Consider the following 23,153-nt stretch of genomic DNA (forward strand, 5'->3'; position numbering starts at 1 on the left):
AGCAGATTTAAGTTTGGACAGGCTGTTAATATAAAAAGTGCACTAAGCAGGGCATGGTGGCACATGCCTGTAATCTCAGCAACTCGGGAGGCTGAGGCAGGGGGATCTTGAGTTTAAAACCAGCCTCAGCAATTTAGTGAGGCTCTAAGCAACTCAATGAGAACCTGTCTCTAAATAAAATACAAAATAGGGCTGGAGATGTGGCTCAGTGGTCGAGCACCCCTTGGTTCGATCCCCAGTCCAAAATATATACACAAACACAAGCACACACACACACAAACACACACACATACATAAAACGTGCACTCAATTATTTAACAAATATTTATTAAGCATCTATTAAGTCCTAGATGATGATGATTTTTTAAAAGACTTGACTTGTGTTCACATAAGGCTTACACCTAGTAAGGGAAATAGACATTATAATCACATAAATGAGGACAAAATTAACAGTGGAAAAGAAAGAAATACAAATCTTGGCCAGTATGGGAATCTGACCCAGTCTGGGAAGAAGTCAGTCAGGGTCTAGATTACACAGTAAGAAGAGACTTCTGGGTTGAAATCTGTGTTCTCAGGAAATGTATTGTCCAGGAGATCCTGGAAAATCATGCCAGTCATTGTGGGCCTAAGAACAATGACGCCATTGAAGGATTTTAAATAAAGGAGTGTTGACATTAGATTTGCATTTTCAAAAGATCACTGGCTACAGGATGGCAGATGGGTTGTGCAACAAGCAGAATGAGCCAGTCCCTTGGATAACTCAGCAGTTCTAGTGAGGGTTTGGAGCATTCACAGTGGAAATGATGAGAAGTGACTGAACCCCAGGTGAACTGATGGGGTTCCCCATGAATGCTAAAACTATCTTCAAGGAACTAATAACGTCACTGGAAAGATGGAGACACACAGGTATCAAATCCCAGAAACCATGTATCATCAATCATGAAGTAAACTGAGAAGTTCAAACTCTGAGTACCACAGGAGTTAAGAACAGCAAATAGATCAAGACCTCCATAGTTAGGATTTGGATGCAGAGGCCGGAGGCAAGAGGTGGCAGCAGGCAGAGAACATGGTGAGTAAAGGCTCCTGCAGGACAGAGACAGCACTGTTGGATATGAAAGGTGAGGCCAAATTATGAGAACTCAAGAAAAGCAGAAATTTAAGACTCAACGTGAGATTAAAGAACGAACTATTTAAAATGTTTCACATGAAAAGGATACAAGTGAAAACAAGATTTAATTATACTAAGAAGAATTTGCCATCTGCATGACTACTGAGTGCGGGGCTGGACTTAGATGACTACAACTAAGAATGGGCATAAGAGATGGGTATAGGATATCAGCCATTAGAACTTGTATTCCTCCTGCCTCAGCCTCCAGAGTTGCTCAACAATTTAGCAAGGCCCTGACTTACCATTCAGCAGGTTGGAAGTAATATAGTTGCTTTTGACACGTTGAACTTGAAATGTGGTAAGTTCTCCAGTAACAGATATCCAGGAGGCAGTATAACCTGGATGATTTTATTTGCATTCCTCTGCGCTGTTTCCAATCCCATGATATTCTCTTCTCATTAGCCTTCCCATAGGGAATGTTCCATGATTTGTACAAAGGAAAAATTCGGGTTGCTAATGCACCTGGGAAAATTTCATGAAATGAAGTATTTTGCTATACCATCTCAGTCTCATATTGAATAATATTTTCATACAATAGAATTGAATTGCCCAGATTTGTTTTTATTCTTCATTCATTCTAATAAATAGCTACTGGCTTTTAGAAACTCTGACAATAGTAATTTTAAGAATTTTTAGCAGAGTTCTCTTTTAGTGACCTTGGTGAGATGAAAACAATTTAAAATATTTTCATTAAAATTAATACATATGTTGCAATCTATATTCATTTTACAAAGAAATTCAAATACACGTGTCCCATTTGCAAACCTTTTCTGCTTATTAACATTGACCTTTCCTCTCTTGTGTCCTTTTGACTGGGATGAAAATCTCTCTGTTTTCTTGCCCCTAAGCTCTCCTGAAACAAAACAAAAACTACCACCAAAACACCAATGTAGTATTTTGTAGAAAATCTCAAGTTTCAAAAGCCCAAATACACTACAAATGAAAAATACCAAAAGGACAATGTCTCTGCTACAGATTAGCCTCAGAGAGGACACCAACTGTTGGAGGCATCTGCTAAGTGGGATTTTTAATTTGATGGAATTTGTTATAACTCTACCAGCGAAGCTCATTCATTGGGCACCATCTGTTGAGGCATTATGAAACTGCTTGCTTATGTAGAACCAGATGTAATGACTGCATTCTTTTAAAAAAAAAAGTACTTTTTTACTAATTTTTTTTCATTTATTTTCTAATGTTTTCAAAATCATTAGAGGATGAATTGGTGAGAAAAAAAAACTTTATCTCAAGAATCAAAGGAACAATGCAAAAACAAAAACAAATAAATAAACAAACAAACTGGTTAAGAAATGGGCAAAGAAGCCAGGCAAGATGGTTCACACCTACAATCCCGGTGACTCAGGTGGCTGAGGCAGGAGGATCACAAGTTCCAGGCTGGTCTCAGCAACTTAGCAAGGCTCTGTATCAAAGGGACTGGGATGTACCTCAGAGGTAGAATGCTTCTGGGTTCAATTCTCAGTATTAGGGGTGTGGGGGGGGGCGGATAGAAAAGGCTAAAGACCTTGAACAGAAATTTCTCCAAAAAGATACATGAATGGCCAATAAGCACATGAAAAGATGGTCTATATCCCTGGTCATTATGGAAATGCAAACCCAAACCACAGGAAATATTTTTTTTCACACATATTAGGGTGGCTATTATTCGACAAAAGAAATAAATAAACTCAAAATAACAAGTTTTAGAAAGGTCGTAGAGAAATATGAACCCTTGTGTACTGCTGGTGAGAATGTAAAATTATACCGCTATAGAAAATCATATGGTGACTCCTAAAATTTTTTGAATAGAATTACCATATGATCCAGCAATTTTGCTTCTGACTATACACCTGGAAAAATTGAAAGCAAGGATTAGAACAGATATTTGTCCACCAGTGTTCAAAGCAACATTATTTTTATAGCCAAAGATAAAAGTAACCTAAGTGTCTAAATGAATGGATATATAAAAGAAAATAATGATACAAAATGATAAATAATTATACATAATATATTGTATATAATGATAAATACATAAAAGTTTTGGGGGCATGTTGTATATAAATTTCCATACCATTTTTAATCAAATATTATAGTTTAGGTTATTAAGCACCAATCAGAAATATTTAAATGATCACATAATATTCCTTGCATGGTTGAACCATAAATTTATGTGCTATTTCCCCTATTGTCGCTTGTTGTTTTTTTTTTAATTATTCAAACTCCTTTTTGAATTAGGGGAACTCTACCCCCATCTGAATTTCGATAGACAGAAAAGCTCAGGGGAGAGGATGAGGGGACATCTTGAAAGCCCAGGGACCAAATCTTCTAGCAAACCTTCTTGTAGTTAGAATATGGGCCAAAGACTTAATAAATAAGATACACCTACCCCAGAGTTTGTGCAAGGAATCTACAACCTGCAGAACTTGCAACAGTAGAGAATCTGTTGTCTCCAGGGCAACAAAGGCTGCAGCCAGGGGCAGTCCAGCGGTCAGTCAATCAGTGGTGTCAGGTGGGAGCTGACAGGTGCTTTGACAATGATGTCCTTCCTAACCAGATTCCAGGGCCTGGTTTTGGCCACAGTGTTCCCTGCTACCCAGTCTGCCCTCTACTGGCCTGTTTTCCGGGCCTGGCTTTCTCTCTTCCTGGAAATTCTTTGAGTTACTTAATATTTGTTCAATAAATTCCTCCTTGATTTGCATCTACCACAGTTGCTTTCCCTTGCTCACAGCTAAAAAAAAAAAAAAAAACGCCTGATAGAGCTATTAATATTTTTTTTGTTTACATAAATTGTGTGCATGGTCATCTTTGTACTTACATGCAGTTGTAGGACTTGGGGTGTAGTGTGGTAGAGTGCTGGGAGCCATTAGCCAAGTAGGTATGACAATTTCCTTGCCAGCGTACCCCATGTTGCTGACATGTTGCAGCGACATTGAATGTAGGTGACCTTGCTCAAGGACCAAGGCAGATTAGGGTGTTCCCGGTTTTAAGATAATCCTGTTTAGGGCGTTCCCAGTTTAGGTTCCAGGTTTAAGGTTTAAGATTATTCCTGCTGGGAATAGGGCGTATCCTGCTGCCTGAGTTCCCCTTGAGTTCTCACGGGATTCAGACAGTATATTTTGGAGATAGAAGCCCAGAGAACATGGATTTGGGCAGAGAACGTGGATTTGGGCAGAGAACGTGGATTTGGGCAGAGAACGTGGATTTGGGCAGAGAACGTGGATTTCCCCAGAACGTGATTGTAGACGGCTGGTGTGAGTTCGGGAATAAAGAGTTGCTGTTTGAATCTACAAGCTGTGTGGTGGCTCCTGATTGTGTGCCCAGCCAGACTGCGGCATTTGTGCCCAGCCAGACTGTGGCAGTAGAGTGCTCACCTAGCAGGTATAAGGCCCTGGGTTCAATCTCTAGTTATTCTAAAAAACAAAATTCAGAAAAAAAAATAATAATAAATAAAATAAAAAGCCTACAAAATAAATGATGTTTTTATCCCTTCAACTCTGTTCTAAGCCAGTCATCAAATGAATATTGGAATGATGGTATCAATCGACTTGAGAGAACAGTGAGTCCACAAATGATTTAGAACAATTTGGATATTCAAATCATATAATATTAAATAAAGTAGTGTTTAGGCCTAAGAAGGTATTGATTTTTGAAAGTGATCACATATTTAAAAGAATCCGTGATTGACTTCATTTACATGTGAAAATGTAGTCTAAAATTACAAAAGTCTAATATCTTCATGGAAGTTTCTCCTAAGAAGATTCTTTTACCCAGGCCATTCCTTGAGTGATAGTCTTTCTCATAGTCTCTCAGTGTGATTAGAGAGTAAGTCACAATCTTGCTTAAAGGTTAAACTATCATACTGAATTTATAGAAATAATGCACATACCACTTATTGATTCCTTCAGCTAACATGCACTAAGAAAATACTTGTGTGAAGCACTATTCAGAAGCTGGGAATTCCAAAAGTTCTAATGCAAGATAGGCATCAATCAAAGAACCACACAAATAAAACAGTTGTGTGGAAAGCACAAACTTACTTGACACAGATGGTAAAAGAAGCTTCCTTGAGGAAGTAGTGGCCCAGGTGAGATCTGAGTGATATAGAAGCCTTAACCTAGCAGAGAAAGGGAAGGGGTAGGGAGATTAGTAGCACTTTCTAGAGAGAGAAACCCAGAGCCAAGAACAAGAGGAAGCATAGTCCTTCCAAACAACTATGTGGTCATTATTTTGTGCAATAAGTCCAGAAATATAAGTAGGGAGAGTCAAGCCAGTGGTCATACAGGCATCTCTTAGAGATCATCTTAAGGTTTTGTTTTGGGTTTTTTTTTTCTATAAAAGCAATAGAAAAAACCTGACAGGTGTTAGTCTATTGCAGTAGTTGGAAGGATGACATGATCAAATTTGCTCTGCCTGCAATGTGGAGACTGAATTGCTTGGGGTTCTCATGGGCTGGAGGGTACCAATTAGGAGGTATAGGTGATAAATTAAAAATATGAGTATTAGAAAAGAAGGAGAGAGGGGTAGAGAAGACGATGGTTTGGTCTACAGGTTGCACAACTGGATGGATGGTGATGTCATCATTGAGGTATCAGACACATCCTAAGGCTGTAGTTCAGTGTGGAAAAAGGTGATTTTATGATCCACCCAGATCACAAATTGTTTTGGGCTATGTTGATTTTTAGATACTGTTGAGTATCTAAATGAAGATGGTGAGGAGTCTCTATATTGTTTAGAGCTCAGAAGAGTTATAAAGTTAAGGCATGTCGGTGAAGAGGTCATAAAGGAACTAGAGGGCATAAATGAGATCTTCTGATGGAGAAAAGAGAGCTTGGGAGTAAACCTTAAGGGACTAACATTTAAAGACTGGATTTTAAAAATGTCTTTAAAAAGTGAGAGTAGGACTCATTGGAGAAGTAGGAAGTTCAGATAAAGAGCAGAACAGTGCCATGTCACAAAAATCAAAATAGGGCATTTCAGAAATGAAGGCCCACAGTGTTGGATTACTGAGAAGTGACTTGTGATGAGGACCAAAAATTAAGCAGCAGGAGCGTCTATGGTGACATGAGCAGGAGTGGTGCTGGGTAAGTGGGAGGCAGAGGTGAGATGACAATAGGCTGAAGTTCAGCAGGTCTCAGTAGCCAGGGGCAAGAGGAACAAATGCAGAGTGAGGAAGAGAAGGATCTTTGGTTTGTCTTCAAGTCAGAGAGTCTCAAGCATATTTAATAGCAGATGGGAGGATGAGAGAGAGAGAGAGAGAGAGAGAGAGAGAGAGGTGGTGTATAAGAGAAGGCATAGGAGCTGGGGTTGTGCCTCAGTGGTAAAGTGCTTGCCTAGTAAGTGTGAAGGCATAATAGAAAACATAAGTGTTAGGAGAGGTAGAAGATGTATCCCAAACAAAGGAAAAGCAACAGCTCCTCTAATAAAGGGTGATAGAAAAAACTAGCACTGAGGTACCCAAGTGGTAACTATGTACAAGAGAAACTAAGTTAGGGAAGCTGTGAGAGTTCATGTCTTATGGCTTTTATTTAAAAAAAAAAATAGTTAAATTTTTCTGCTGATTATGAATAGGAAGGTAGGAAGCAAGGCTGGAAATCTGAGAAATGTGTATTTCTTTTAAGGTCACTGGCTGAGAATGACAGGGGAGGACTTGATCAGGAAAACATAGTAAATTTCCAAATAGTGTTGAGGGCTTGCCAGAGGAAAAGAGCAGTCTGGAGAGCTTTGGATGTTATTAAGAGTGTTATTAAAATAATAAAGTATAAAATCCAAGCTGTAAAACAGAAAAATGAAGGCAAAAAGACAGGATGGATTAGAAGGAAGCAAGGGTCCAATGGAGAGACAGTACCCTAACACAACCTTCTAAACCACCCCTTTGTCTTTTGGGTTTTTTTTTGGGGGGGGGTACCTGGGATTGAACTCAGGGGCACTTGACCACTGAGCCATATTCCCAGCCCTATTTTGTATTTTATTTAGAGAGAGGGTCATCCTGAATTGCTTAGTGCCTCGATTTTGCTGAAGTTGGCTTTGAACTTGCGATCCTTCTGCCTCAGCCTCCCAGGCTGCTGGGATTACAGGCATGTGCCACCGCACCCAGCATTTAGAGAACATGTATGTGGAAGTACATGTTTTTACTGTGTCTTGAAAATACATTTAAATAATGTATTTAAAATGTATTTTCAAGACACAGTAAAAGAAACAAATATGCAAAACATTGTTAACAGTTGAAGCTTGGAGATGGGTAGATAGGATTTCATTATACTGGAAAAGAACAGGGCTGGGAATGTAGCTCAGTGGTAGAGCACCTGTCCAGCATGCACAGTGCCCTTGGCTTGATACCCAGCACCAACATTAACAGAAGGAAAAAAACAGAGACAAAAAAATGACAAATAATATTTCCAGAGCACTGTGAATGATATTGCACTCATGAACCAGAAAGAAGAGAGCAGATGACCTGTTAGGAGTCCAATATATGAATAAACAGAGTCTAGAGTCTCAAAAGACTAGAGAAAGTGGAGAGGAAGACAAACAACAAAGAAATAATTCAATCAAGTTTCCTGGAACTGCAAAAAAAATCAATTGAAAAGCCAAAAGAGCATCAAGCGCAATGAAATTGGAAGAGATCCTCACCAAGGCTCAGCTGAGACACTTGGAAACAAAGAAAAGCCCATTGACCTAACCATCTTTTATCAGTCCCTTCCACTCCTCCTATCTTCTGCTATTTCCTCCAATTTAATTTCAATAGTCAATAATCTCAATTAATTCTTTGGATAAAACCTCAATATCTGTGTCCCTCCTGTACCTTCTCATCTGTTTTGTGCAAAAATCACAACCCTGGTTAAATTAAATTTTCCTTCCACTTCATTTCAGCACCAATGCAGCTGAACAGAAAAACGAGAAAACAAACAGTCATACCAACTGGGGTTACTCTAAATTCACGGCCATTAACCTGGAGTGGGCTCTTGCTGCTGCCCAGCAATCAGACAACCTGACTCACTCCCATCCCCGCCACTCCCCCAGATAACCATTTCACACTGGTGTCTCTCCTTCATCCTCCAACATGCCTGCCCCAGCTTCTCAGTTTCCTGAGTTACTGATAAGGCTGAAGCCATCAAAGGACAGTTCCATAAGCCTAACCATCAATACTTACCTGTCCATCTACATCTGTGCCCATGTATCTTCATTTGATTCTGTCCCTTGGGATGAATTAGCCATTGTCCCCGCTAAACCTGACCCTTCTGTGTCAGAAGCCATGTATAAATTATGGGTTTGTTTGAGCCAACATAATGTAGGGAAGCTGCTCTTCTGAGCACTCCTGGGTGAAATTCCCCAGTTTGAGAAAGCCCAAAGCATGCTGGCGCCCTGCCTTAGCTCACAGCCCAAGATCAAACACAGCTGTCTGGAGATGGGCATAACCTGCCAAGTGCCAAACAACCCGTTTACCTCAGGATCCCTGCCACACTGAAACCTTTGATGTACTTCCCCTTAAATAAAGCATTGGGGCCTTTTTTTGGTAGTTCAGTTCCAGTTCCTATCAGGGTTGGAAGGCCCAGCAGGCACCTGACTTTTAAATATAATTTCTGACATTGTCTTTGATTCCTTACTGATTATTTCAGACTTTTTATTTTCCCAGGCGGCTCACATCTCTGAGAAGGAATCTGCTCAACCCGGGTGCTGGTAACCTGGCATGCTTCTAGATCCAGCTCTTTTCAGAAACACTACTTCAGGCATTCTTCATTTTTACTACACTGTTAACTTTCTCCTTTATAGCATATTATTCTCAACAGCATTCAAATCACTGTTATTTCTCACACCTTTAAAATAAGAAACCCCTATCCCACATCTCCTTCCCTTTAAAGGAGTTGTCGATGCCCACTGTCTCCAAACTATCTACTTTCACGCTCACTTGAACCAAATAGGCTTGCCCCCAACAGACCACTAGGACCATCAGTTCTCATCTTACTCGACCCAAGGAGAACATGATATCCTTGATCATCTTTCTTCCTTGGTATACTTTCTTCACTGCCTTTTAGAACTCCATGGTCTCATATTACAGAGGTGATGGTACACATCTGTAATCCCAGAGACTCTGGATGCTGAGGCAGGAGGATCCACCAGTTCAAGGCCAGCCTGGGAACCTTAGGGAGTCCATGTCTCAAAATAAAAATAAAATTAAATTAAAAGGGCTGGGGATGTAGCGTAGTGGTAGCAACTCTGTGTTCAATCTCCAGTACTGAAAACAAACAAACAAACAAATTAAAAAAAAAAAACAAAAAACCTCTCCTGGTTTTAGTTCTCCCACTGACCACTTGTGAGTTTCTTCTCATGCCTCTGACCTCTAAATGTTAGAGGGCTCCAAATCTCAAGAACTTTGGACATCATCACTTTTCTAGCAATATTCACTTCCAAGATTATCTCAACTGGCCTCCTGATTTCAAATACTACCTATTTCTGATAACTCCCAAATAGTATCTCTAGCCTTGAACTCCATACTAGTATACCTAAGGGCCTTCTCAAGTTTTCTACTTAAATTTCAAATATGTATCCAATTAAATATATCTAAAATTCAGGTCTTAATCATTCCTTCAAAACCTTTTCCACCTTGTATCTATCCCATTTAGCTACAACTTCAAACTTTCAATTGTGCTGGTCAAGAGACATTTATATCTGGTACATAAGCACAGTATATAGGCTGTACCTTTCAGAAGTTCAAAATTAAACTGTGCTTCACAACTTCCAGGTCTCCACTCTGGTCCAAGCCACCAACATTTCTCACCACATCAATGCCTATATTATTAAAATAGCTTCCTAAAAGGCCTCCTAACTCTGCCCTTACCTCCATTCTGTCTCTCTCTAAACAGCAGTCAAAATGATAGTACCATATAAATCAGATTACGTCACTCTTTTACCTCAAAATCCTCCAGTGACTTTCATATCAATCAACAAAATCAGAATCATAACTGTGAGCATCAAGAACCTTCACCACATGGTCCCATTACCTCTCTTGACTCATCTTCTTACCATTTTCCCATTGAATCATTCCACTACAGCCAGTCCCTATTGTGCTCTACTGTAAGGGTTTTATCAAAGAAACAGAACCACCAGTGGCGATATAGAATGAGAAATTAATTTTATGTATTTGACCTTATGCACTTCAGGCAATTGGTTCTGTAGTTTACAAATGTCTTTACTTCTACATACAATGCTGTTTCTGAAGCCAGCAGGGCAGGAAGTTGGGAAGAAAAGACAGACATAAAATGGGGGCGATCAAGTACAACATGGGGCTCTAGAGGAGGTACTGGAACTGATGATGGACTTGAACCCAAGTCTCTCTTCAGAACCTCCAAACTCTGGCTTCTATGTTGTTGGTGACTTGCAGAAGTTAGTGTCATTTCTCATGGAGCTAAATATGAATCTGGCTCAGGAACTGGAGAAATTGAAGAGGACATCCACTAAGACCTGGAAGAGCTGTGGACTGGGCTACTTGCCCAGAGGTGAGACAACCACTGCCAGACAGCAACAGCACCTGACCCTACATGAATGTTCTGAGCACAAAATGCCTGCTGCTTCATTTTCACCTTCCCAATCTTGGGTGAATTTCTGTTGTGGCCAATCCTAGCCAAGAACTGCGTGTGGCAGCTATTTGAAATTAGTTCATCTAAACTAACACAATGCAAAGCTACCTACCTTCATCAGAACCTTTGCACTTTGTTGTTCCCTCTGCTCTTCAATACCCACATGTTCTTCAAAGCTTTATTCAAAAGTCACCTGGCTATTTCATCTAAAATTTTATTTATTTCAAAAATTTTACTGAAAATATTCATGGAGCAATTTGTCTGAAATTCTGAGGCAAAATTATGTTTAAAATAAAATTCCATAACTCTTCCACTTTTTAAGATTTGTTCCAATTAGTTCTACATGACAGTAGAATGTACTTTGACATATCATACATAGATGGAGTATAATTTCTTATTCTTCTGGTTGTACATGATGTAGAATTGCACCAGTTGTGTAGACATATATGTGTGTACATAACTCTTTAGACTAAATGTTTGTGTGTCCCTCTCTCATAATTCATATTTTGAAATTATGACACCCCCTGACCTATTGTGAGAGTATCAGGTTGTAGAGCCAAGTAGGTGAATAGTACATGACAATAGAGCCTTCATGTATGGGATAGGGCCTTTGCAGAAAAAAAGATCCCAGAGAATTTCCACACCTCTCCCACCATTGAGGATACAGTGAGAAGATGACTATCTCTGAATTAGGAAATGGGTTCTCACCTGACATCCAAATTGTCTTGATCTGGGACTCCAGCCTCTAGAACTGTAAGAAATAAGTTTCTGTTGCTTATAAATCACCCAGCCTAGGTACTCTGCTATAGCAGTCCAAGCAGACAAAGACACTAAACAAACTCTCAATAAATTACTATGGTAGAATAATAATATATATAAAATAAAACGTCCTCACAACTTTACATCCCATATACCTTTTCTCCAGAAGTTATTGAAGAATGTGCTCCTTCTGAAGGCAAACCAAGAAAGAAAAATACCTAATATCCAGCTAGGCAAAGGAATTACCCAAGGTATCAATGGGGAGTTTGAACAGTGATCTGTATAGCACACTCAGAAAACATTAGTCCAGATTGGAGTAGGAGAGTGGCATCTCCAGAGTTGTTGTCTCTATGAAACAGAGTAAATTCTTAAAACAATCTGTTGTGTCAAAATATTTTTTTGAGAAAGATTAATGAGAGTGACATAGAAACTAGGCAGCCCATCCAATGAGATAGTTACAATAATACCAAAGAAAACAAAAAGCATTTCAAGAAAGGAGAATGTTATTATAAAATATACGTAGTTTGGGTTTATTATTATCTACATCAGCTTAAAAACGTGAATGTTGAAGATAGATATAATCTAAAATTACATTATGTTTGCATTGGATGATGAAGGGAGAGGAAGTTTTGTGTTAGGGGGTGCCCATATACCTGTGATATAAGGGTTGAAAGTATATAAGAACTATAGAGTCTTTTAACAGTATGTCAGTAGAATAATGCACAAACCACTGTCCTCGTGCTTTAATAAGCCTTGTAGAATTATTTGAAATTATAATATATATAGGGGTGTGTATATATGAATGTATTATTGTATTGATTAGATTTAAAATAACTAGGTTAAAAATAATAATGCTTAACATCAGACATAAGACCAGTTATGCATATCTATGAAAATACAGGAAGTCACATTGGAATATCTACAGGAAAAGTCAGGAAGAGAAAGGTGTCAGGGATTTCTTAACATGCTGAGTTTTTAAGAACTATATATTACTTCTCTAATTAGAAAATCATAAAGACTTTTAAATAAGTTCCTAAACCAAGTAATTATTTGATTATTCAGTATAATCACTCAGGATAATATCTCATTTCCTAATTTAAAAACTTTTTTAAAGTACTTGAATGCTAAGATTAAAATTTTTCTAGAAATATAACTTTTTTATTCCTCTATTGATGTACTTGATATTAAATCTGAATTCTTATAGCTTGCTAGTATGGAAAAAGTGATGTATACTTCTCTTTGAAATATGTGCATGATATTATTTAAATGAGGCTATAAGATGTGGTAGAAAAAATACAAGCAATGAAGCCAAATATACTAGTACATTATGTATGAAGCCTGAAGGAAACATTAAAGTAAATGATAGTAAAGTAAAATCATTAAAGGTACAACACAGCACTTATATTTCCTATGAGCCTTTTTATGTGTCCTATGTTTACATATGTGATTTTAAATCAAACACTGATTTAATCAAGTTGGTAAATATGTTATTTTAAGTGCTATATCTGCAAAGACATTAGTGCAGTCACCAGGTCTTAGGGGTCATGTAAAGAAGAAAAAAATACCTTTGTTTTCAAAGTACTTGCAGTCTGCCTGAAGAAACATGGCAAAGACTGTACTTGTTTATGCAAGTTTAGAACCCTGGGAATGATCATGTATCTTCTGTCCTTTATAAAAGTTCCTTTCCTAATCTCTCTTGAAGACGGAGTAGGTCAATGTAATATACGTGAGGGTTTTGAGTTGGACTTAAGAAAATCTTCTTTCCCTCCTCACTAGCTTCTTGCATAGAATTCATTTGGATGATGAGCCCCAGCATCAATCTTGAGCCACACAGCAACCTTGCTATTGGAATTCTTTCACAGAGGATGGGGGAGCAGACAGGCAAAATGAGCATGAGTTCCTCATATCAACCCTGGATATCCCAGAGTCTGATTTCTTTTAGATGAAAAATAAATCTATGAACTTCTATCTTATTTTAGTCTCCACTTTAGATTTACTGATGTATATATTCAATTCTAGTCCTAATTAATACAGGAAATAAGATCAACAAGTAAATATTTTAAGAATAAAATAAAAATACAATTACAGTTTAATAGAAGAAATGACTCATGGATGGTACAAATCAAGTCTGCAGAGTATAACTGTTGAGTCTGGGCTCTGAAAATACATATAGAAATTTGAAATAAGATGAAATAAATACCGTGAATTGTTAGTAAAAAATAAATTTTTAAATAAATAATAACTGGTTGGAAAAAATTAAATTGGATCCATACATCATTTCATGTACCAAGATCAATTGCAAATGGATTCAGAATATAAATGTTAAAAGAACCTCAAAATAATAGAGCAAAACAGAGATAAATGTCTTTATTACTTGGCAATGGGAAAAGCTTTTATAAATATGATTCAAAATCCAGAAGCAATATCAAGAAAGAAAGGCATTTTGATGACACATAAATTTAAATATTTTGCATGTCAAAAAAGGGGAAAAAATCTCATAAACAAAATTGAAAAGAAAAACCCCAAGGCAAAATTGAAAAGACAAATGAGTAGCATATTAAAATATTTTCAATTTATATTATCCCGAAAGGATATCTTCACAACACAAAATGTTCTCCAAAAATCAACCTTCAAAAGCAGAAAAATGAGCAAAAGTAATAGCCCAGCCGTTCATGTTTAAAAAGGCAAATGGCCCTTAAGTATGTACGATGCTTAATCTCACTCAATATAAAATGCAATGTGCAATGATCAAGTCAAATAACACTCCCATCTCCTTGAACATTGATCATTTCTATTGGGAATTTTTCTCCTTTTCTTATTAATTTGGAAATATATCCTAGAATGTTCCAACCAATCATTACCCGACTATGTTACAGAAAACCAGAACCAATTCCTCATGTGTTTTGGTTCCCTTTCTCTAATCTCTTTCCATCCGATCTCCCAACCCTGACCTTCCCAGTTCTAGTGACCACTATTCCACTCTGTTCTTCTATGAGAATAACAATTTTCCCCCAAATGAGTGAAAATGTGTGATATTTGTCCTTCTAGTTTGGCTAATTTCACTTAAAAATCATCTTGCTGTGGTACACTTGATGCCCATTTGCATGTTTTCTTTTGACAAATGTCTCTTTAGATTTATAGTCCATATCAAACTGAATTATCTGTGGGGGGTGGTGTGAAGTTTTTGAAGTTCCTCATGTATTTTGGATATTAATTCCTTGACTAGTTGGCAAATATTTTCTCCTCTTTTGTGATTGTCTCTTCATTCTGTTGTCTCCTTTGCTGCTCAGAACCTTCTTAGTTCGATTCCATGTGTCTGTTCTTATCTTGTTGCCTGTGCATTTGATATTCTATTCAAAGAAGCTTTGCCTATATCGATGATGTCGTGAAGTATTTCCTCTGTGTTTTCTTGTAGTCATTTAATAGTTTCAGTTCTTATACTTAGGTCTTTGACCTAATTTGAGTTGATTTTTGTATATGGGGAAAGTTGGAACCTAGTTTATTCTTCTATATGATTATCTATTTTTGCCAACACCATTTATTGAAGAGACTGTCCTTTCTTCAATAGAAGTATGTTCTTGGCACCTTTGTCAAACATTAGTTGGCTGTATAGATGTAGATTAATATCCGGGTTTATTACTATGTTCCATTGGTCTATTTGTAGGTATTCATGCTAGTACCATGTTGATTTGGTCTAGTATATCTTGAAGTCAGGCATTGTGATACCTCCAACTTGGTTTTGTTTTTTGCTCAGGATTGCTTTGGTTATTCTGGGTCTCTTGTGGTTCCACATGAATTCTAGGATTATTTTTTCTAATTCTGTGAAGAGTGTTATTGGTATTTATTTTCCTTTTTGATTAGTATATTATGATTACACATAATAGTGGAATTCATTGTTACTTGTTTATACATGCACACAATATAACAATATAATTTGGTAATTTTTATTCCCTGGTATCTCCCCTTTGTCTCTTCTCCTCCCCTAATCCCCTTCCTCTACTTCTGGTTTTTCTTCTTTTATCATGAGATTCCCCCAACTTTTTTTTCTTTTTCCTTTCTAACTTCCATATACGAGAGAAAACACAAGATGCTTAACTTTTTGAGTTTGGCTTATTTTGCTTCACTTACTGTTCTCAGTTTCCATCCATTTTCCTATAAATGACATAATTTTATTCTTGTTTATGGCTATATAAAACTCCCTTGTATATACATACCACCCTTTCTTTGTTCATTGGTCCATTGACAGATGCCTAGGCTGGTTCCATCATTTGGCTATTGTTTACTGTGTTGCTATAAACATGGGTATGCATATATTACTGTAGTACGCTGACTTCAATTCCTCAGGATAAATACTGAAGAGTGGTATAGATGGGTCATATGGTGGTTCCACGCTAGACTTGTGAGGAGCCTCCATATTGATTTCCATAGTGCTTGTACTAATTTACCATCCCAACAACAGTGTAAATGTGTTCTTTCCCCTCATCCTTTCTAGCATTTGCTATTATTGAAATTTTTGATGACTGCTGTTCTAATTGGGGTGAAACGATTTGATTTGCATTTGCCTAATTGCTAAAGATATTGAAAACTTTTTCATATGTTTGTTGGCTATTTGTATTTCTTCTTTAGAACATTTTCTCCATTTTACCCCATCTTATATAATACTGACTATTTGGGGATATATTTAAATAAACTATTCTTCATTTTGAGTTTGTCTGATGTTTTATAGTACTTAAAGTTTTGCATTTCTAGCTGGAAGGCTATATAAATGACACTGCTCTTCCTTGGGTATATCTGTGGTGATATTAATTTTGATGTTTTGCTTAGACTGTTTTTGATTTATCTATTGTATCATCATCTATTACATCACCACCATAATCTTCTTCTTTAAAGAAAAAAAGCATATATCCTATCTCTATCTACAGAAAGCACCATATTGCTGCAGGGGCCAAAACAATGTGTCTCTTCAAATGTACTTACAAAAACTGTACTAAAGCTGCTTATATAACTACATTCTCTCCCTGGACTATAAGTGTATAGATGCAGCATTATCTGGGATTTATTGATTTTGTGATTTTCCATGCTTAGCACATAATTAAAGACAGTTTTATATATTTTATAATAAAATTTTGTGTTATAAATAAACATCAATTTCAATAGTGCCTTTGCTTGTTCTTGATCATACAATACAGATTCATCCACATTTTAGAAAATGGTTGAGTTCATCTACATCATGAACAATATTTTATTACAGTAGTTTTTTGAATTTTTTCATCTTTCTCTTTCCACTTATCAGCCATAGCTTTAGCACTGACTAGAAGTATGTCCTACAGTCTTTTCCTGATTCTCATTCTTTAACAATAACTTTATAATATTTTGATTTGTCAAGTTCTCTCTGTGTCCCCACACATAAACCTGATAATGTAGAGCTGGGAGTAGTGAGGCAGATTATTAATTTAAAAAAAAATCCTGTAAGTAACTGAAGGTTTGACTTGGTTGTAACATTTATTAAATACTAGTTAGAAATAAAGTTTTTTAAAAGTCAATTTTGTCCAAAGTGTGTAACACAGCAGTGCAAACAAGCTACTACATGTAGTCTACTCACCAGTGTATGGTATATATCAAATTTCTCTCTTGCAGTTCCTCATAGTGTGGGATCTTTCATGCACATGTGCACAATCCAGTGTTAGGTTTCAAGCGACTTGAAATAATAAAGATCTTGCAAACCATCTGCCAAAGGCATGTGTAAGCACACTCCAGTACCTGAAAACTCTCATATGCATGTAATGGATTTTTATTAAAATCAGGGCCGATGAACACTGATGGGTTTGGTTAAGGCAGTGGCTTAATACTCAAGTGTGCCTGGGAGAGGAGACTCTTCCCCCCTACTCATTGGAGCTGGAGAGAGTCTTTAAAGAAAGTGCGGGCAGCGCGGCAGTATCTCCCCGGGGGTGCTGCGGTGAAAGGCACTGACCGCTGGCCGAGGTGCTGAATACTTTCCCGGGGCCGCAGGCAGGAACAGGCCTGTCTAGCTCCAGTTCTGGGACCCCCTGCAGTCTCACACCTTCAGGTGTCAATTCCCAGATCTATGCAAAGATGCACAGCGTGTGTATAGGGGAGTCACCTCCGGAGTCGGGGGAGACTCATTCCCACTGAGTACAGCTTCTGCTTCTCAACAGCAACCACAATAACAGAAACGCAGTTCGTATTTATTTATTGAGTGCCTAATGTGTCCTTGAAATCCCCTTCCAGTGGTTTTTACAATATTTTCGCAATTAAACAAACAAAACCTAAGCTCAGAAGGTTAAAGACCTGCCCCAAGGGAACACAGCTACTAAATGGCTGATATCTGCGCACGCTCGACCTGTACTAGTCTCACAGCCTCCTCTCTTCCTCTTACTACCTATTAGTTACATCTTCCTCTCCTTAGTTTACATCAGGCAAAGCTAATCTCTTATACTGCATGCCCCCTACCAACCCAACGCCAAGTTGGACGCGTGTACAAAGACTGGGATCCAGGACAAGATTATTCATTCATCTGGATCCTACCCTCTTCAGAAATCCAAACCTAATGGGTGATCCAACTCTGGTCTTCCAAATCCTGAGCAAGGAGTCAGTCACATCTCTGAACTTTTTTCTCCTCGTGAACAAGATGGTGAAGCTCTTCCCAGGTGCACTCCTATCTCCTCCAGTTCGAATACAATCTCGAGGTCCTTCTTTTTGCTTCCTACCCCTTTCTCAAATGAGGTGGACACGCTTGCTTTTTCTCCCCACCAGGTTCTCAACCAACTCTTGTTGAGCAAGAACTCAGGTCCCAGCTACTGAAAGGCATGATCCCCTCCTCCATCACCACGTCCCCACCCCCACCCCCACTCCTGGAATGACCTGTCCTTGCGTGCCACGCTAGCGCCCGAGGCTCAGGAGAGAGCCACTCAAGCTCCAGCTTTGCACAGCCTCGACTCTGCGGAACTCCCGCGCTGGGACGCTTCGGAAGTGCGAGATGCAGCTAGAGCGAGACGGTGAATGCCAAGCGAGGCTGCTCCGGTGATAGGTATGTGTACAATCTTTGGTCGGAGGCTCGGTTGGGAGAAAGAGACTTTGGGGAAGAGGGTGGAGGAAAGGGGAGGTGCTAGAGAGAGCAGCAGGTCACACTCTCCCTCTCTCCTCTCCTTTCCCTATCTCACCTTTCCACTGGACTTCTGCTCTTTCGCCCCGGTCTTTCCTCTCCAAGCATCTTCCCTACGCGCCCGCGTCTGCTGCTTCTTCTCACTCTCCCGCGCCTAAGGGGACCTTCTCAGGGGCCAACTTGATCCAGACTCTCAGCACAGTTGCGTCCCGGTGCCATTGAAGCTGAGCCTGCAGCATGTGGAACGCGACGCCAAGCGGGGAACCGGAGCCCAACCTCACGCTGGCGGACCTGGACTGGGATGCACTCCCCACTAACGACTCCCTGGTGGACGAGCTACTGCCGCTCTTCCCCGCGCCGCTGCTGGCGGGCGTCACAGCTACCTGTGTGGCGCTCTTCGTGGTGGGCATCGCGGGTAACCTGCTCACCATGCTGGTGGTGTCGCGCTTTCGGGAACTGCGCACTACTACCAACCTCTACCTGTCCAGCATGGCCTTCTCCGACCTGCTCATCTTCCTCTGCATGCCCCTCGACCTCGTCCGCCTCTGGCAATACCGGCCCTGGAACTTTGGCGACCTGCTCTGCAAACTCTTCCAGTTCGTCAGCGAGAGCTGCACCTATGCCACGGTGCTCACCATCACAGCGCTGAGCGTCGAGCGCTACTTCGCTATCTGCTTCCCTCTGCGCGCCAAGGTGGTGGTCACCAAGGGCCGGGTAAAGCTGGTCATCTTGATCATCTGGGCCGTGGCCTTCTGCAGCGCCGGTCCCATCTTTGTATTAGTCGGGGTGGAGCACGAGAATGGCACCGACCCTCAGGATACCAACGAGTGCCGCGCCACCGAGTTCGCGGTGCGCTCCGGACTGCTCACAGTCATGGTGTGGGTATCCAGCGTCTTCTTCTTTCTGCCTGTCTTTTGCCTAACTGTCCTTTACAGTCTCATCGGCAGGAAGCTGTGGCGGAGGAGACGCGGAGATGCAGCGGTGGGCGCCTCGCTCAGAGATAAGAACCACAAGCAAACTGTGAAAATGCTGGGTGAGTATCAGCGCACCCTTGGGCTTGCTCTCCGAGGCTCTCTCCTCTCCCTGCGTGCTTTCCCACTTCTCTCTGATTTCCAGTTTCTATTTATTTCTCCCCGAGTCTCTCCCATTCCTCTGGGTCTGTTTCTCTGTGTGTCTCTCAAATATTATTCCCACCCTTCCTTAACTCCCCCCTCCCCATTCCCCTCCTTCCAATCTTTCCCCCCTTCTCCTCTTGCCCCTGACCCTCTAGGTAATTGTAGTCTTGACATCTCTTTTAGTCCCTCTCTCTTTGTCCTTTCTTCTTGTATCTTCTTCCTCTTCTTCATGGGAAAAATGACCCACCTTTGTCATTCCCTAAAATCTATTTTATCTCAGCCCGGAAACGCGTTTCAAAACTGAGATATTTCACAAAAGGTGAGGTTAAGCTTCCTGCTTCAAATAGAATTTGTGTCATTCTACTAGACATTATTATTACTATGTGTATATAGGTGACTGCATTGACCAATATGATTCTGCAACCTGTACACTCAGAAAAATCAGAAATTATATTCCATCTGATTCAAATGTATGATATGTCAAGGTCATTGTACTGTCAGGTGTAACTATTAAAACAAATAAAAAAAAATTAAAAAAATAGAATTTGTGAATATCAAAGTTACATCAAGGAAAGCAAGCATCAAAGCTAGAAAATATTCATTCAGTGGCAAATTTAACCAAAACCATGATCCCTTTGGATGATTCTGTTACAGAGGATTCATTCTTTTCTTTCAATTTTGTGATTTGTTTTCTGCCCTGCATTTTCGTGGGAAAATCACATCAACTCTGTTAATCCTGCTGCTATTTATATGGTTTTGTAAAGAAGTCAGTGACAATCAGTGCTTAGGTCTCCTTATGTTTGTTGTCATGAGTACCTGTCTTTCTAGGTGGCATAAACTAGGGTAAGGTAGAATAAGCTAGGGTAAGCAGAGCTCCAACAGCAGAAAGGGAGACCATGGAAGCTACAGGACTTACTACCCTTAAATGGCCCTCCAGGAACATCTGGATGCAGTGTCACAACTAGTGTGCTGAATGTTTATTGTATGAATTCAACCTCTTTAAAGATGTGTGTTTGGTACAGGTGAAGTAGCAAATGGAAACGTGTCCATACCCAAACAAAATATTAATTCTGCTTGCTTTCTCAAAATCAGCATCTGATATTATGTTAGTTGGCATTTTAATCACCATTTCATACCCATTGGCATATTTAATGCTTCAAAGAAGTTATTCCAGGATGGTTTCATATTTGCAATTTTATAAATCCAAGATCCTGCATATTAAAGTTATGAGAGTTTATTTAAGGAATGTCAGATTTTATTTCTAGACCAGTGATTCTCCCTATGTGAATCATGGATTGTAAACCTCCTTATGTCCTGAAGGGGACTCCAAGCTCTCATCTGTGACATTCATGTTTTTGCTATGGTAGTTAAGTTGTAGTTCAGTTGTTATTGTGTAACTTAGTTTTGAGAATAAGCTTAGTAATTTCCTGCAGTTTTTTTTTTTTTTTAAGCCATTAGTTGCCTCCTTGGAGTCTCAACATCAATGCTAATTTTCTTCTTATTTTGACAATTGAAGGGGATCACTAAAGTAGTACAAGGATTGAAACAGTAGTTTTACCTTTGCTTTCTGAATTTCTAAAATCTTACTCTAAAAGTTTAGAAGTCTTGGAAAAAAATCTTAAATGAGCAAAATGAAGTTTTGGATGGATGATAATGTTGATTAGTTTAAAGGCCTTTTATACCTTACTTAGGTCTATTGTAAGTGACATAGACATCTTGGTATTTTTTAATCTTGTTTACAAAGGCAGAAGGATTGCAAGTTTGAGGTGAGCCTGGGCAATTTAGCAAGACCGTGTTAAAAAGGGCTGGAGATGTAGCTCAGTGGCAAGGCACTCCTGGGTTTTCAATCCCCAGTACTGTTAAAAAAAAAAAAAAAAAAAAAAAAGTCAATCCTCTGTAAAACTTTAAAAAAAAAAAAAAAAAAAAAGGAAGTTGGACAATGTCATGGCCCACCCCTTCAGTCCCAGCCATTTGGGAGGCTAAGGTCAGAAAATCACTTAAACTCAGGGATTCAAGGCCAAGACTAGCATTGGCAAGATTGTAAATCCTCATCTAGGGAGAGGGGTGGAGAGGAGAAGAGAGGGAAGGAGAGAGGAAAAGAGGTAGGTACCCTGCTCTCCTTCCTACAGATTTTAATACTGCAAGTCCATATTATATCCAAGGAATCTGTATTTTTGAAGCACCCAGGAAACTCTGATTCACAGATACGGTTGAGTACCTTACCTGATATATGTTTGTGTCGTATCTAACACATTTAAAATGATAGATTACTGTGAAAAATTGGCTTCAGCTGAGTCAATATGTCAACTCAATCACAAAATCAAATAGCTCAACTAGAAGTGACTGGGAAGTTCAGTAAGTATCTACTGTGGTTCAGTCAGTCTTTGTTAAAATGGAAGAGGGGGAAAAAAGAGCACAGTGTTCCTCCATGTCAAGAGCAGTACATAAACCGATGTGATTCTGCAATCTGTATTTGGGGTAAAAATGGGAGTGCATAACCCACTTGAATCAAATGTATGAAAGATGATATGTCAAGAGCTTTGTAATGTTTTGAATAACCAATTAAAAAAGTGAGAAGAAACAGATGAAGTTAATTTTGATAATATATTTAACCAATTATATCAAAAATTTATTTCAGTTTGTAAAAAAAAAAAAAAAAGAGCAGTACATAGTGTTTCTCAGTGTCCACCTTATACATACTCAAAACCAACTAAATTTTAAAAATAGAATGTCATTTGCAGTAACATTTCTGGAAGTGACAATCTCTCTCCCATTTCCTTTCAGCTGTAGTGGTGTTTGCTTTCATCCTCTGCTGGCTGCCCTTCCACGTGGGGAGGTATTTATTTTCCAAATCCTTTGAGCCGGGCTCCCTGGATATTGCTCAGATCAGCCAGTACTGCAACCTTGTGTCCTTCGTCCTCTTCTACCTCAGCGCGGCCATCAACCCCATTCTGTACAACATCATGTCCAAGAAGTACCGGGTAGCGGTGTTGAAACTTCTGGGATTTAGTTCCTTCTCCCAGAGAAAGCTCTCCACTCTGAAGGATGAAAGTTCCCGGGCCTGGACAAAATCTAGTATTAATACATGACAGACACATTGCTGAGCAGTCATCGCTTATTATTCTACACTGGAAGCCATCGCACAGCGGAACTTGGGAGGAAAGCTGGAGGTCGGTTTTGGAATTAGGGACACTTGGATCTGGAAACAGGGGAAAGAAAAGAGAATTTGTAGGGTATGAGCAGTTTGATTGTACACTCATCAGTGTTCTCACACGCTATTCCTGCATCTCCCCACTCCTTCTATGATTTGCTTTCTGCAGCTGGTGCTTTGCAATTCAGAGAAAGGAAGAGGTGCCATTAGGGCACTCAACACTAAATCGGGTTCGCTTTCTCATGAAGGTCATAATTATTTGGCTAAATAG

At 39.3% G+C, this 23,153-nt stretch overlaps 1 protein-coding gene across 1 annotated transcript; it reads left to right on the forward strand.

Moving 5' to 3' along the window:
• Nucleotides 1–18,853: 18,853 nt before the first annotated feature.
• Nucleotides 18,854–22,820, forward strand: Ghsr (growth hormone secretagogue receptor). Its single transcript, XM_027942219.2, has 2 exons — nucleotides 18,854–19,649; nucleotides 22,516–22,820. The coding sequence occupies exons 1-2, from the start codon at nucleotides 18,854–18,856 to the stop codon at nucleotides 22,818–22,820; spliced, it is 1,101 nt and encodes a 366-aa protein (XP_027798020.2).
• Nucleotides 22,821–23,153: the final 333 nt, after the last annotated feature.

Source organism: Marmota flaviventris, chromosome 8 (assembly GCF_047511675.1).
Source record: "Marmota flaviventris isolate mMarFla1 chromosome 8, mMarFla1.hap1, whole genome shotgun sequence".
Lineage (NCBI taxonomy): Eukaryota > Metazoa > Chordata > Mammalia > Rodentia > Sciuridae > Marmota > Marmota flaviventris.

What these genes read in the sequence shown, in the direction of transcription:
- Ghsr (XM_027942219.2), top strand. Translation starts at nt 18,854, where the DNA reads ATGTGGAACGCGACGCCAAGCGGGGAACCGGAGCCCAACCTCACGCTG. An exon ending in GCAAACTGTGAAAATGCTGG is followed by an intron (nt 19,650 to 22,515) that starts GTGAGTATCAGC and finishes ATTTCCTTTCAG; the next exon opens with CTGTAGTGGTGTTTGCTTTC.